The 12,080-nt window shown below is 41.2% G+C and overlaps 2 protein-coding genes across 2 annotated transcripts; one reads left to right on the forward strand and one right to left on the reverse strand.

Annotated features, from left to right (window-relative positions):
• Positions 1 to 784: 784 nt before the first annotated feature.
• On the reverse strand, positions 785 to 10,643 carry LOC110044287 (adenosine receptor A2b-like). Its single transcript, XM_089276041.1, has 2 exons — positions 10,525 to 10,643; positions 785 to 2,049 (listed from the first exon to the last, which is right to left on the reverse strand). The coding sequence occupies exon 2, from the start codon at positions 2,004 to 2,006 to the stop codon at positions 990 to 992; it is 1,017 nt and encodes a 338-aa protein (XP_089132167.1). The 5' UTR covers positions 2,007 to 2,049; positions 10,525 to 10,643; the 3' UTR covers positions 785 to 989.
• LOC149101450 (uncharacterized) lies at positions 3,147 to 9,079 on the forward strand. Its single transcript, XM_089275910.1, has 2 exons — positions 3,147 to 4,502; positions 4,550 to 9,079. The coding sequence occupies exons 1-2, from the start codon at positions 3,147 to 3,149 to the stop codon at positions 9,077 to 9,079; spliced, it is 5,886 nt and encodes a 1,961-aa protein (XP_089132036.1).
• Positions 10,644 to 12,080: the final 1,437 nt, after the last annotated feature.

Raw genomic sequence — 12,080 nt, forward strand, 5'->3', positions numbered from 1 at the left:
ATGAGAAAATATTACAGCATGACACAACATAGCACTCTGTAACCCAACCTAAAAACTAGTAGCAGAAAACAGCACAACGTAACCCAATATAGCAGAGAAAATGGCAAAATATTTTAGTATGACACACCATGGCACTATATAACCCAACCTAAAAGCTAGTGGCAGAAAACAACCTTACGTAGCGCAACATAGCAGAGAATAGAACAGAATAATTCACCGTGAAACACTATGGCATTCTTTAACCCAACCTAAAAACTATTGATACAAATCAGCACAACTTAGCGCAACATAGCAGAGAATAGAACAAAATATTTCAGTATGAAACACCATAACACTCTATAACCCAACCCAAAAACTAGCAGCAGAATCAGCCCAACGTAGCGCAACATAGCAGAGAATAGAAGAAATTATTTCAGCATGACAGACAATGGCACTCTATAGCCCAACCCAAAACCCAGTAGCAGAATCAGCCCAACGTAGCGCAACATAGCAGAGAATAGAAGAAATTATTTCAGCATGACACACAATGGCACTCTATAACCCAACCCAAAAACTAGTAGCAGAATCAGCCCAACGTAGTGCAACATAGCAGAGAATAGAAGAAATTATTTCAGCATGACACACAATGGCACTCTATAACCCAACCTAAAAACTAGTAGCAGAAAACAGCACAGCGTAGCGCAACATAGCAGAGATTATCTTTTCAAAATTTTCGACGAGCACCCCCGACCTTGTCCTTTTGATACAGTGGGAGTTCTAGTGGGAGTCCCCGCAGGACCTTAAATTTTTTTTTAGTTTATTAATTTTTATTGATTTGAAGTTACTTACAATTTTTTATAAACACACATAATTCATCAACAAACAGACACGGTACATCATACATTTACTTTAGACTTGAAAGCACTGTTTCTATTAAAACATTTTCCATTAAAACTTAACTCAATTTCATTATTCAAATTGAAAGGATCGTCACTGACTGAACTTGGGTCCTAGACAACATCTTCAGCCATTTTTTCAGTCAGTTTTACCCTTGGTTCATTGACTTTAGTGTCCTCTAAAAACAATGACGAAGAAAAGTATCGTGATCTCTTGTTTTGAAACAAGGATTTTAGAGCTGTTTTAAAATCACGCCTAAAGAAAGTATACAGAACAGGATTTATGATAGAGGTAGTATACCTAATGAGGACAAACACGTGAGCAGGGATTTCCAGCTCTTTAACATTGTCTTTTACTTTGAACAACAACATCAAAATAAACCATGGCAACCAACATACAAGGAAGACTGTTGCCATGGAAGCGAACAAAATCAAGCATCTTTTTTCGAGAGCGGCTTGTCGACTGAGCTGCGAGGTCCGTGAGGAAGTGTTTTCTTTCGCTTTGCCCCTTTTGGCAATAGATTTGAAAATAACCACAAAAGCATAGATCATGAATGCATACGGCAACAGGAAGACTGCCACGAGACAGAATATGACATGGCCTAGTGTTAATTTCTCTTGCGTTTCTTTATCCTCTATGTTGACCCAGGCAAAGGGAATGAAAGCCACAATGAAAGACACTACCCAAACAACTTGAAGCACTTTAAAAACGGTTTTTCTCGTCATCGAGCGATGCGTTACTGGCCAGATTATCGACAGATATTTCTCTGTAGTGGCAGCGAGTATGTGATAGCAAGCTAATATGGCTGTAAAATTGTTTAGCACGCTCACCAGAACAGTCATATAATATCGAACCTTGAACGAAGTGATGGCCGGTGTGAATGCAGTTACGATGAACAAGGGAATATTGATGACTCCGGTGATGAAGTCACAAGCTGCCAAACTGAAAAGCACGTAATTTGCTGGTGTACGGAGTTGTGTTCTTTTCGAGAATAAAACCAACACCAACCCATTGGCAAGGATGATCAGTAATGCAACAGGAACTAGTTCAGCTATTGCTTGAGTGTTGGTGCTGATAGTGTTGACTGGAGAAAGTCCTCGACGCTCTGTTCCGTTTGTGTTGTTGAACATCTCCTTCTCAGACGAATTTTCGTGCAAGTGAAACCTGAAAGATCTAGAAGGAAGGTTAAAGTGTATTTCATTGGCCTGACCACTAAAGACAACATGCCTAATCAACATAAAGACTTGGCCATTTACAGCTTAACACTTGCAAATTACCGTTTACACCGATACGAGATCTTAACTAATTACATATCCAGCACTACAAACTACCAAAGATAAAACCTATTAAAAGATCTGACACACTGAGGGATCGCTTTGAAGCGTTAAAGCTGATAGTCCCATTGAGGCCTCATTCGTTGTGAAGCAGCAGTGTACTAGCAAACTTTACAGCGCCATGAACGAAGCACACAGCTTCTTTATTACAAGGATTTCTTACGACTTTCAAACCACTCTGACTCTTTGCGCGGTAATGAGGTCTACCTTTAGACTGTTTTATTTAGGCTAAATTAAAATAGCAAACAGTGACGGATTTTTCTTGATCTTTGCTTGCTTGCTTGTTTTAAATTGTTTTTGGTTGTTTCGAACAAACTGTAGTTAACACTTCTTCTAAATAGCAATAAATCTACGTCAAATATGAATCATTTAACTTGACAGCATTGTTGAATGCCTTATTGTAATATATCGAAGGTGTAAAGATGGTGTGGATGGGAATTAGAGACAACAGAAAATGGCGTCTCAATCTAACAGTCTAACAGGTAACTCGAAATCTTGCTCGCAACTATTTAAGGCCTAACCAACTTTTTCTCGTCCTTGTGGGACTAAAACAACATAATTCAACTCGTTTCCATACTTTATATGATATGAGCTAGCATGAAATTTCCGCTAAGTGATTGGAGCTAAGAAAGCATGTTACCGCCGAAGAACAGTATTTTATTTTTGTTTTATTTTGATCGTGACGTTTCGTGTCAATGACATGAAGTAGCTTGCAAAACTTTGTAACCACCCGGACGGACTCACGTGGAACTGATTTTGTAAAACTTGGACGTGTCTTTGGTTATTAAAAAAGTGTTAAAATCAAATTTGTTGTCGTTATGCGAGTTCATTGGGGACTAAAGAAGTAGCGGCAACATTTTCTGGTCCTTCGAGCCGGATAGAACGAGCGAATCGAAGAATTTGGAATTTGGTGTGGCGAAGATTTTGGAATTTGGTATGGAATCGACCGAAGCGACTGATGGCGGTCGCCATCTTGGCCATTTGGATTCAGCTCGTACTGTGAGTACTAACATTGTTACTTTAAAAAACAAACGGGCAGCCGTCAAAAGAAGGATCACGAACACGTTGAAGAAATTAGAGTCCACCATCGAACAGTATGGTCGAAAAGCGATTATACGTGGATATGTCAACAACTTGCAGGAATATCTTAACGAAGCGAAAGGCCTCAATGATGAACTCGTCTCAGTGATCCCAGAGAACGAGCACGAAGCCGCAATAGATTGGTATGAAGAACAACTCGATAGAGTCGAAGACGCTAAACTTCAGGCCAACGCACATCTTGACGAGCGGGCAGAGGAAAGTTCTAGCGGATTAAGCTCGGTGAAATCATGGAAAACTTCTTCGACAAGAAATGTCTCCCAAGCGGCCGAAATTCGCGCCAAAATTACTTCAGCAGAAATTAAAGCAAAACAACTTGCCTTGGAGGAACAGCGAAGAAGAGAGGAGTTCGAAAAACAATTGGAGGTTAAAAGGAAACTTGAACTTGTCCAAGATGAAGCTCAAAGGCTAAAATTCATGGCTGAAGAAAGAAGAAAGACTCAGGAAGCCAAGGACGAGGCTGCACGCCTCGCAGCAGAAGCAGCAGTGTTACGAAAGGTACAAAATGAAGTTAATGATCCGGAAGCTTTGTCTAATCGATTGCTTGATTTTGAGGATGATTCATTGAAATTTGTTCCATCATCTAATCTTGATGAACCGTTAACAATAATTCCTCCACTACTCCCTGGTTTGTTGCAAGGAACTGGAGCAAATCATGGAACTGCATTGCCACCTGACAACCCTACAAAAGTTGTTACACCTTCACCTTTGTTACAACAGCCAAAGTCAGCTGTTTCATTTATTGCACCTCAGGGCACGAAAAAACCTAATGAAACATTGCCTTTGTATCACTCGTGGATTGGAGATTTACAAAGTGGAGTACAGCATCCAGCTTTAACTAGTACAGACAACCGAAAAACAACCATTTGTGGTCATTCTACTCGTGACTCTCTTCCAAAGTTACGCCTAAGTAAGTTTGATGGTGACCCTTTACACTGGTCTGATTGGTCCTCAATGTTTAAATCAATTGTTCATGATGCTAATCTGTCCCTTAATGGCAAAATGCAACATCTTCAGAACTCTGTTATTGGTAAAGCTAAGTCTGCAATTGAAGGATATGGATACAGTGGAGATTCCTACTATGAAGCACTGAAAGAACTGGAATCCAGATTTGGCAAACCTTCCCTTGTTGTGAAAGTCACACTTGACAAACTGAAAAAAACAGCTCGATTACAAAATGACAAACCTCAAGAAGTGAGAAATCTGTCAGATGTGTGTCAACTACTGTGTGGACATTTAAGAAGTTTGGATATGAAAGTGATCTGAAAGCAGAAGCTAATGTTTCCCTTGCCGTTGACAAACTGTCCCAGGAGCTCAAAATCAAATGGAAGGACAACACCAAAGCTACCAAACTGGAACGACCTAGTCTTGATGACTTCAGTGTGTGGTTAAAAGGTCAGGCAGATATTTATGATGATTGTTGTTACCCAAAAATGTCAAGTAAGTTTCCATTCCAACCTCATAAGAAACCTCGGTCTGGTGGATCAAATGGAATGACTGAAAAACAGAACACTTTCTCAAGTAACATTTCACCTCGCCCCAGGCCAACAAAGTCCTCTTGCATTATGGGTGATGGGCAGGAACACAAGTTATCTTCTTGTCCCAAGTTTAAGGCTCTAAGTGTGGAAGAACGCCTAAATGAAGTACAGAAACATAAGTTGTGCTTTTGTTGCCTCAGTCCTCGACATTGGCTTAGCAATTGTTCAAATCAAACACAGTGTGATGTAAATGGGTGTACGCGATCACACAATGCTCTGTTGCACAACTTGAGAAATGTTTCGGTGGAAAGCAGTGATGCAGTGTCTGCTATTAACCCAGTAGCACAAGCCGAAGTTGGTTCGTCTACTGAACATTCTAACACATCTCACAGAAGCAGTCACACCTCTGTTCTGTTACAAGTAGTACCAGTAACCCTCTATGGTCCAAAGGGATATTTCAACACATATGCTATGCTGGACACAGGAAGCACTTGCAGCTTGCTGTTAGTAGATGTTGCTGGAAGACTTGGTTTGGATGGTCCTTTGGAAAGTGTGGTCTTAAATGGAATTCAGAAAACATCTGAGCTTATGACAAAGCGTGTTAATGTACAAGTCAGCCGATTGAATGACTTTGGTACCCAATTTGATGTGAATGGAGTTCTTGTAGTTGATCACCTGAATGTGCCAGAGAAGAAAGTGAAACTTGATGAGCTACAAGAAAGATGGCCACACCTATCAGACTTGGAGCTGACTGAAGTCGCTGGGACTCAAGTCACTTTGCTCCTTGGTAGTGATGTCCCGGAACTTATTGTTCCCCTGGAAACTCGACATGGTCCAAAGGGTTCCCCTGTTGGTGTTCGCACTAGGATTGGATGGACTGTTACTGGTCGCTTACCTGGCCATATTCAAGAATGTGAATCTGTTTGTAAAGTTCATGTGGCGACTCCGGATGAGGAACTCAATGACACCGTAAAAACTTGGTGGCGAACAGAGAACTTTGGTTGTCGTTATGACAATGATACCCAGCGCTCAGTTGAAGATGAAAGAGTTATGAAATTCTTGAATGAAAGTACACGTAAGGTGGATGGTCGTTATGAGGTTCCTTTGATTTGGCGTGATGACAAAGTCAAACTTCCTGACAATTTTGCTGCAGCTGCTCAACGTCTGAATTTTCTGGAGAAGAAGCTTAATCGTAATCCCGAGTTGGCAGAAAGATACAGGAAAACTATTGACATGGATATGGAAAAGGGATACATCAAAAAGCTTACTAAGGAGGAAGCAACTGCACCAGCCATGCGCAAATGGTACCTTCCTCACCACCCTGTTCTGAACCCCAAGAAACCTGAGAAGGTTCGTCGAGTATGTGATGCCACTGCAAAGTTTCAAGGCTCATCATTAAACAGCCAACTTCTTAGTGGCCCAGATTTGCTGAACGACCTTGTTGGAATTTTCATGAGGTTTCGAGAAGAAAAGGTTGCGCTTTCAGGAGACATTGAAGCGATGTTTAACCAAGTTGCTGTCCCAGAAGAAGATCAAGCTTCCCTTCGATTTCTGTGGCGTCAATCTCCTGAATCATTGACAGAAGTCTACCAGTATGTGCGTCACATATTTGGAGCCAAATGTGCGCCAACCTGTGCTAACTATGCTCTGTTGAGAAGTGCAGAAGATAATGAGAAGCAGTTTCCGAATGCTGCCTTTGCCGTAAAGCGAAACTTTTACATGGATGACCTTTTCAAGTCTGTTAAATCAAGTGATCAAGCTCTGGAACTGCAACAAGAACTTGTTGAAATGCTAAACAAAGCAGCTTTTCACTTGACCAAGTGGATCTCTAATGAGACAGAAGTGATCGAGCGAATACCAGAATCGGAAAGAGCGCCCTCTATCAAGGTTGTGGAGGAAAGCATCGTAATGCCTATGGAACGTGCTCTTGGTGTCGTTTGGGATACCAGCTCAGATTGTTTTGTCTATGAAGTGGTGAAGAGAGACATTGCAGACACGCGTCGGAAGATTCTGAGCTTGATAGCATCCCTCTTTGATCCGATTGGATTTCTAGCTCCATTTCTGGTCAGAGCAAAAATCTTCCTCCAGCATGTGTGGCAGTTAGGTATTGGATGGGATGATGCACTGCCACCAGAGTTTCTAAAGGAGTGGTCCAAATGGCAGGAAGAGCTGGATGGAATTGCACAGTTTCACATTCCCCGTTTCTATCGTCACATACCAGACAACCCGTCTGTTATTGACCTTCACATCTTTGGAGATGCCAGTGAACAAGCATTTTGCGCAGTGGCTTATTTCAGATTCTGCTATGTCAGTGGAGCAGTGCGATGTGCATTTGTTACAGCGAAGACTCGGGTAGCCCCGAAGAAACCCTTGAGCATCCCAAGGCTTGAACTGCAGGCTGCTGTTTTGGGTGCAAGATTGGCTGCTGTAGTGATTAAGGAACATGATTACATCATTGATTCCACCTATTATTGGACAGACAGCAGTACTGTGTTTCAGTGGATTCGTGGAGTGTCTAAGCGCCACCCCGCCTTTATTGCTAATAGAATTGGAGAGATCCTGGACAGCACCGAACCCAACCAATGGAACCACTGTCCTGGACAGATAAATCCTGCAGATGATGGCAGCAGGGGACTTCCAGTGAGCTCTATTACTTCTGGGAGTCGTTGGGTAAATGGCCCTGCCTTCTTACACTTACCTGAAGAGAGATGGCCAAAGGGAAATGCAAAGCTTGAAATTCCCAAGCCGTCCGATGATGACCCACAAGCCCAAGAAATGGCCATTACTTGGACTGGTGTGGTGACAGGTTCAAAGAACGATTTCTTATCTCCAGCGAAATACTCATCTCTAACAAAGCTTCTCAGAGTAACTGCTTACCTGAAACGGTTTATATATAACTGTAAGCACCCCAAATCTGAACGTCACATTGGTTCTTTGTTGGTTGAAGAGATGGAGCAAGCTCGAAAGTTTTGGATCTGCGTTGCCCAAGCAGAATCCTTTCCTCAAGAAGTTGCAGTTCTCAAGTCGAAACAGCATGTTTCAAGCAAGAGCAAATTGGTATCTCTCTCACCATTCCTTGATGGGCATGGAATCATTCGTGCAGGTGGTCGAATTGAGAGAGCCGATATTCCATTTTACAGTCGTCACCCTGTGGTACTAGCACCAGATCATGAGTTGACCCGTCTCATCATCATGAACTGTCACGAGAAATTGAAACATGAAGGAGTGGACCAAGTACGAAATGAGTTGAGACAACAGTATTGGATCTTACGCTGTCGTGCTACAGTGCGAAAGATCCTTCATCAGTGTTCTTACTGCAGAAGGCGAAAAGCGAAACCAGAAGCACCCTTGATGGCAAGTCTACCATATGATCGCTTAAGTGTTGCACCACCATTCTCGAAAGTTGGCGTGGATTTCTTTGGTCCTCTTAAAGTGAAGCATCTTAGAAAAGAGGAGAAGAGATATGGTTGTCTCTTTACTTGCTTGGTGACTAGAGCAGTTCATTTGGAGGTTGCATTTGACTTGTCAACCGATTCCTTCATCATGTGCCTTAGGCGGTTTATGGCTCGAAGAGGTAAACCAACTGTGATTTACTCCGACAATGGAACAAACTTTGTAGGAGCAGACCGTGAGTTACGTGAATGCATCGATGGCTGGAATCAGCATAAGATCGGCAGTGAGTTGAGCCAAGAGGGAATTCAGTGGGTATTTAACCCGCCTGCCGCACCTCATATGGGAGGTGTATGGGAGCGCCTCGTACGATCATGCAAGAAAGCCCTTAATGTTGTTCTACAGAAACAAGTTCTTACTGATGAGGTGTTGCTTACCGCCTTTGCTGAAGTGGAATGGGTTGTAAACAGCCGTCCGCTTACTGAAGTCAGCTCGGATGTGGATGACCTTGAAGCTCTGACACCGAATCATTTCCTCATTGGAAGAGGATCTCTCAACTTACCGCCCGGTATCGTTGACGACAAGGAGTTGTCAAGTCGCAAACGTTGGCGACAAGCACAAGTGGTGGCAAATCATATTTGGAGTCGTTGGTTAAGAGAGTACCTACCTGGTTTGATTACTCGAAAGAAATGGACTCAACCTACTGTAAATGTCAAGGTCGGAGATTTGGTGTTAGTGGTTGATCGGGCAGTTTCAAGAGGTTTCTGGCCCCTTGGCAGGATCGTAAAAGTCTTTCCTGGACTTGACAGTATTGTAAGATCAGCAGACGTGAAAACGAAGTTTGGAGTAATGAGACGCCCTGTGACAAAACTTGCCGTCCTTGAAGAGTGTTCGACCAACTAAATCGGGCGAACACGGGGGGAGGATGTTACCGCCGAAGAACAGTATTTTATTTTGATCGTGACGTTTCGTGTCAATGACATGAAGTAGCTTGCAAAACTTTGTAACCACCCGGACGGACTCACGTGGAACTGATTTTGTAAAACTTGGACGTGTCTTTGGTTATTAAAAAAGTGTTAAAATCAAATTTGTTGTCGTTATGCGAGTTCATTGGGGACTAAAGAAGTAGCGGCAACAAAGCATTTGAGTTATTTACTACGAAATTTGGTATCCACTCGCTTGCGCGTAACTTACCGCTGTTGTCTCGATATGGTTTGAATAACTGGATGATGTCGCATGCAGTACAGTCGAGGTCGTTTGCCAACGAAATAGACAATAATAAACTGATACTGAGCTCCTTTGCTTCACGTAGATAAAGCCATGTCAACAAACATACATTTCTGTAATTGCAGGCAACATAAAGCTAAAACAATGGCGGCTTAGACAAGTGTCGCTGAGAATACAAAAGAGGTTTTTCGTCCGGAAAATATGAATAATACGTTTAAGGATCCACGATTAAGATCAATTCTCATTACTGATTTTCGTACATTTCTTTTAATGAGAATTGTGAGAATTTGGTGTTGCATCGATACAATCTGCCCTTGTCGACGATTTTCTTTATTCGCTTCTCTCATCTGCTTTCGTGAAATTTGAATGAACACGTTTTTTGTGGAGATTAGCATGAGCTTTCGACTCTCAAAAAAATCGTCGCGTTCTGTTCAACCTTCTTTAAGCTAAGCGAATATTCAAATTTCTTAAATACATGTAGTTTTACCCGGCTCCCTCCATCCCTTGAGGCCTCATGTGTAAGGATGAGTTTTTATCTAACTAGTCAGTTGGTCGGTTTTTTATGATGATGTTCATAGGGAGATCCGAATAGAGTGAGACCCCGCCTTACGGCCACCTCGTTCACACGGCTTCCTCGTTATTACAGCCACGTTATTCTGGCCCGAAGAAAAAATGCTCAGTCTGCAATTTTCTTATTTGAAGAACCCTTTTAATACGATAAGATTTGTGACCGGGTTAAAACAGGGTTCCACTGTACCAAGTTAACTTAAATTTTCCGCAGCGGAACGCAAGCGAGGATGATATCGAGATAACAAGTAAAAAAAAATAAAATCTTAACACCTGAAAACTCAATCCGAGAACGAATCTTGATTCCAGTGTTTGCTTATCACCTTCAATTTATTTCCTAAATTAACAACGGCAAGAGGTTAATCAATTGGTAAAAATTAAAAACTGTAACCCGTGAATTGAAATTACGATTCTTTCGGTTAAAAAATAGCTAGTCACAAAACCTTTGAGTTTGCAAATTATTACTGAGTAATTTTGAAAATATGAGCTTCAACTTTAATTGGGAAAACGAGCGTTTCTTGAGAGGAATTGTCACGCTTTTAAATTTATGTTACCTTAAATCAAAATCTCCGTGCCTGGCTTGTGTTGAGGTCGGTTATCAGTGCTTGTTTCATGTCTTTCACCGTATGCACTGCTAATGCTTTTCTGGTATCAACTCGTTAGCTTATCTCTTGGCAATCCAGAATTTCTTGATTTGCATTCCGCTAATCCACCATCGCTTAATGTTATCTTAACAAAACATGCGCAGCATGAACACAATAGCATTCTGTTTTATTAGTCACCATCTGCGGCCGGACTCATGGAAACCGCCATTGGGCGGTATTATATTATCCAGGAAATTATACTCGCCGATGTGGCGCACGAAAACGAAGCCGACACAAAGAAGATTACCAAGCATTTTTACTCAGGTTTTAAAGAGGTCTTAAAAAGACGCTGTTTTTTCTTCACTTACCGATAAAAGGTAGAAACCGCGAAAACCCTGTTAATCGATTGGTGCCAACACCAATCATGATTTTCGGTTCTTTAGTGATATCTGCCCATCACACGTAGGATTAAAAGAGAAAAATACTGTTATTGTGAAACACTGTTCGATAACATTTACAAGTTTAGTTTAATTTGTATCAATGCAAAAAGATCTTATTCACGATTCAAAAACAAAGCACTCTAAAGTAATTAAGGGGATTTACAGAGCGCTTGTCCCATAGAAAGCCTACTGCCTTCCAATTTGCAAATGAAATATTTTGCGAAAATTCGAGGTTTTGTTTCACATGTTAATTTGCTTCAGTCCAGTTAATTTGAAGCAGGGTTTAATTTTGATTTATCCTTCGCAAAAACATCAGGAAGAAAAGTACATTTTAGGTTTTAATTTGTCTGGGGAAATTGCTAAAACGAAAATAGCAACCCAACGTCGCATGCATCATAGTCCATGACAACTGAGAAATATCTTCCGGAAAACATGCAGCTGTTTTCAATTTGTTCGTCATTATAAACTAAGTTAATTTTATTTTCTGGGTCTCACCGCAAAAAAAATTACCGGATAAAAACCTGCCGAAGTTCAATATTTATCCATATTTCATTGCAGTTCACAAATTTAATGTCTGAAATGAGTCGTTTTAGCGATACCAGGAATTGCAAGGAAAACGGCTTTCAAAAAAGACTTAATACTTTTGCTGAAAAATTATGTGGGCTGTAGGCCTCTAGCGCCCTTTATCTGATATTTTCAAATGTAAATTTTTAATAATGGTTTTAAGTAATCGAATTTCTGAATTGTAGCTTATTGTATTTCCATCGAGGGTATTAGTTCTTTCCCACGCAATCACCTTCTGGCCGAATGCTCGGCTCCAGACCCCTGTGCTGTTCACTCTGCCGGTTCATGAACTAGCAAGACGGCAAGAAAAAAGATTAGTCCAATAAACCATTTCTGAGCTACTTTGTAACTCTGTGTTAAAACGAGTCCTCGTGCATATGAAACTGAGTTTGATTTAAATGAAAATAAACCCCCACGCGGAACACATTTTTATATGAAAAGTTTTGCACGAAGACTCGTTTGAAAAAAGGCCTATTGACAGCAATTTCTAAAGCAACTAAACCTACAGTTTAAAAGCAAAGA

Source organism: Orbicella faveolata, unplaced genomic scaffold (genome assembly GCF_042242905.1).
Source record: "Orbicella faveolata isolate gen_17 unplaced genomic scaffold, um_ofav_v1 contig_4, whole genome shotgun sequence".
Lineage (NCBI taxonomy): Eukaryota > Metazoa > Cnidaria > Anthozoa > Scleractinia > Merulinidae > Orbicella > Orbicella faveolata.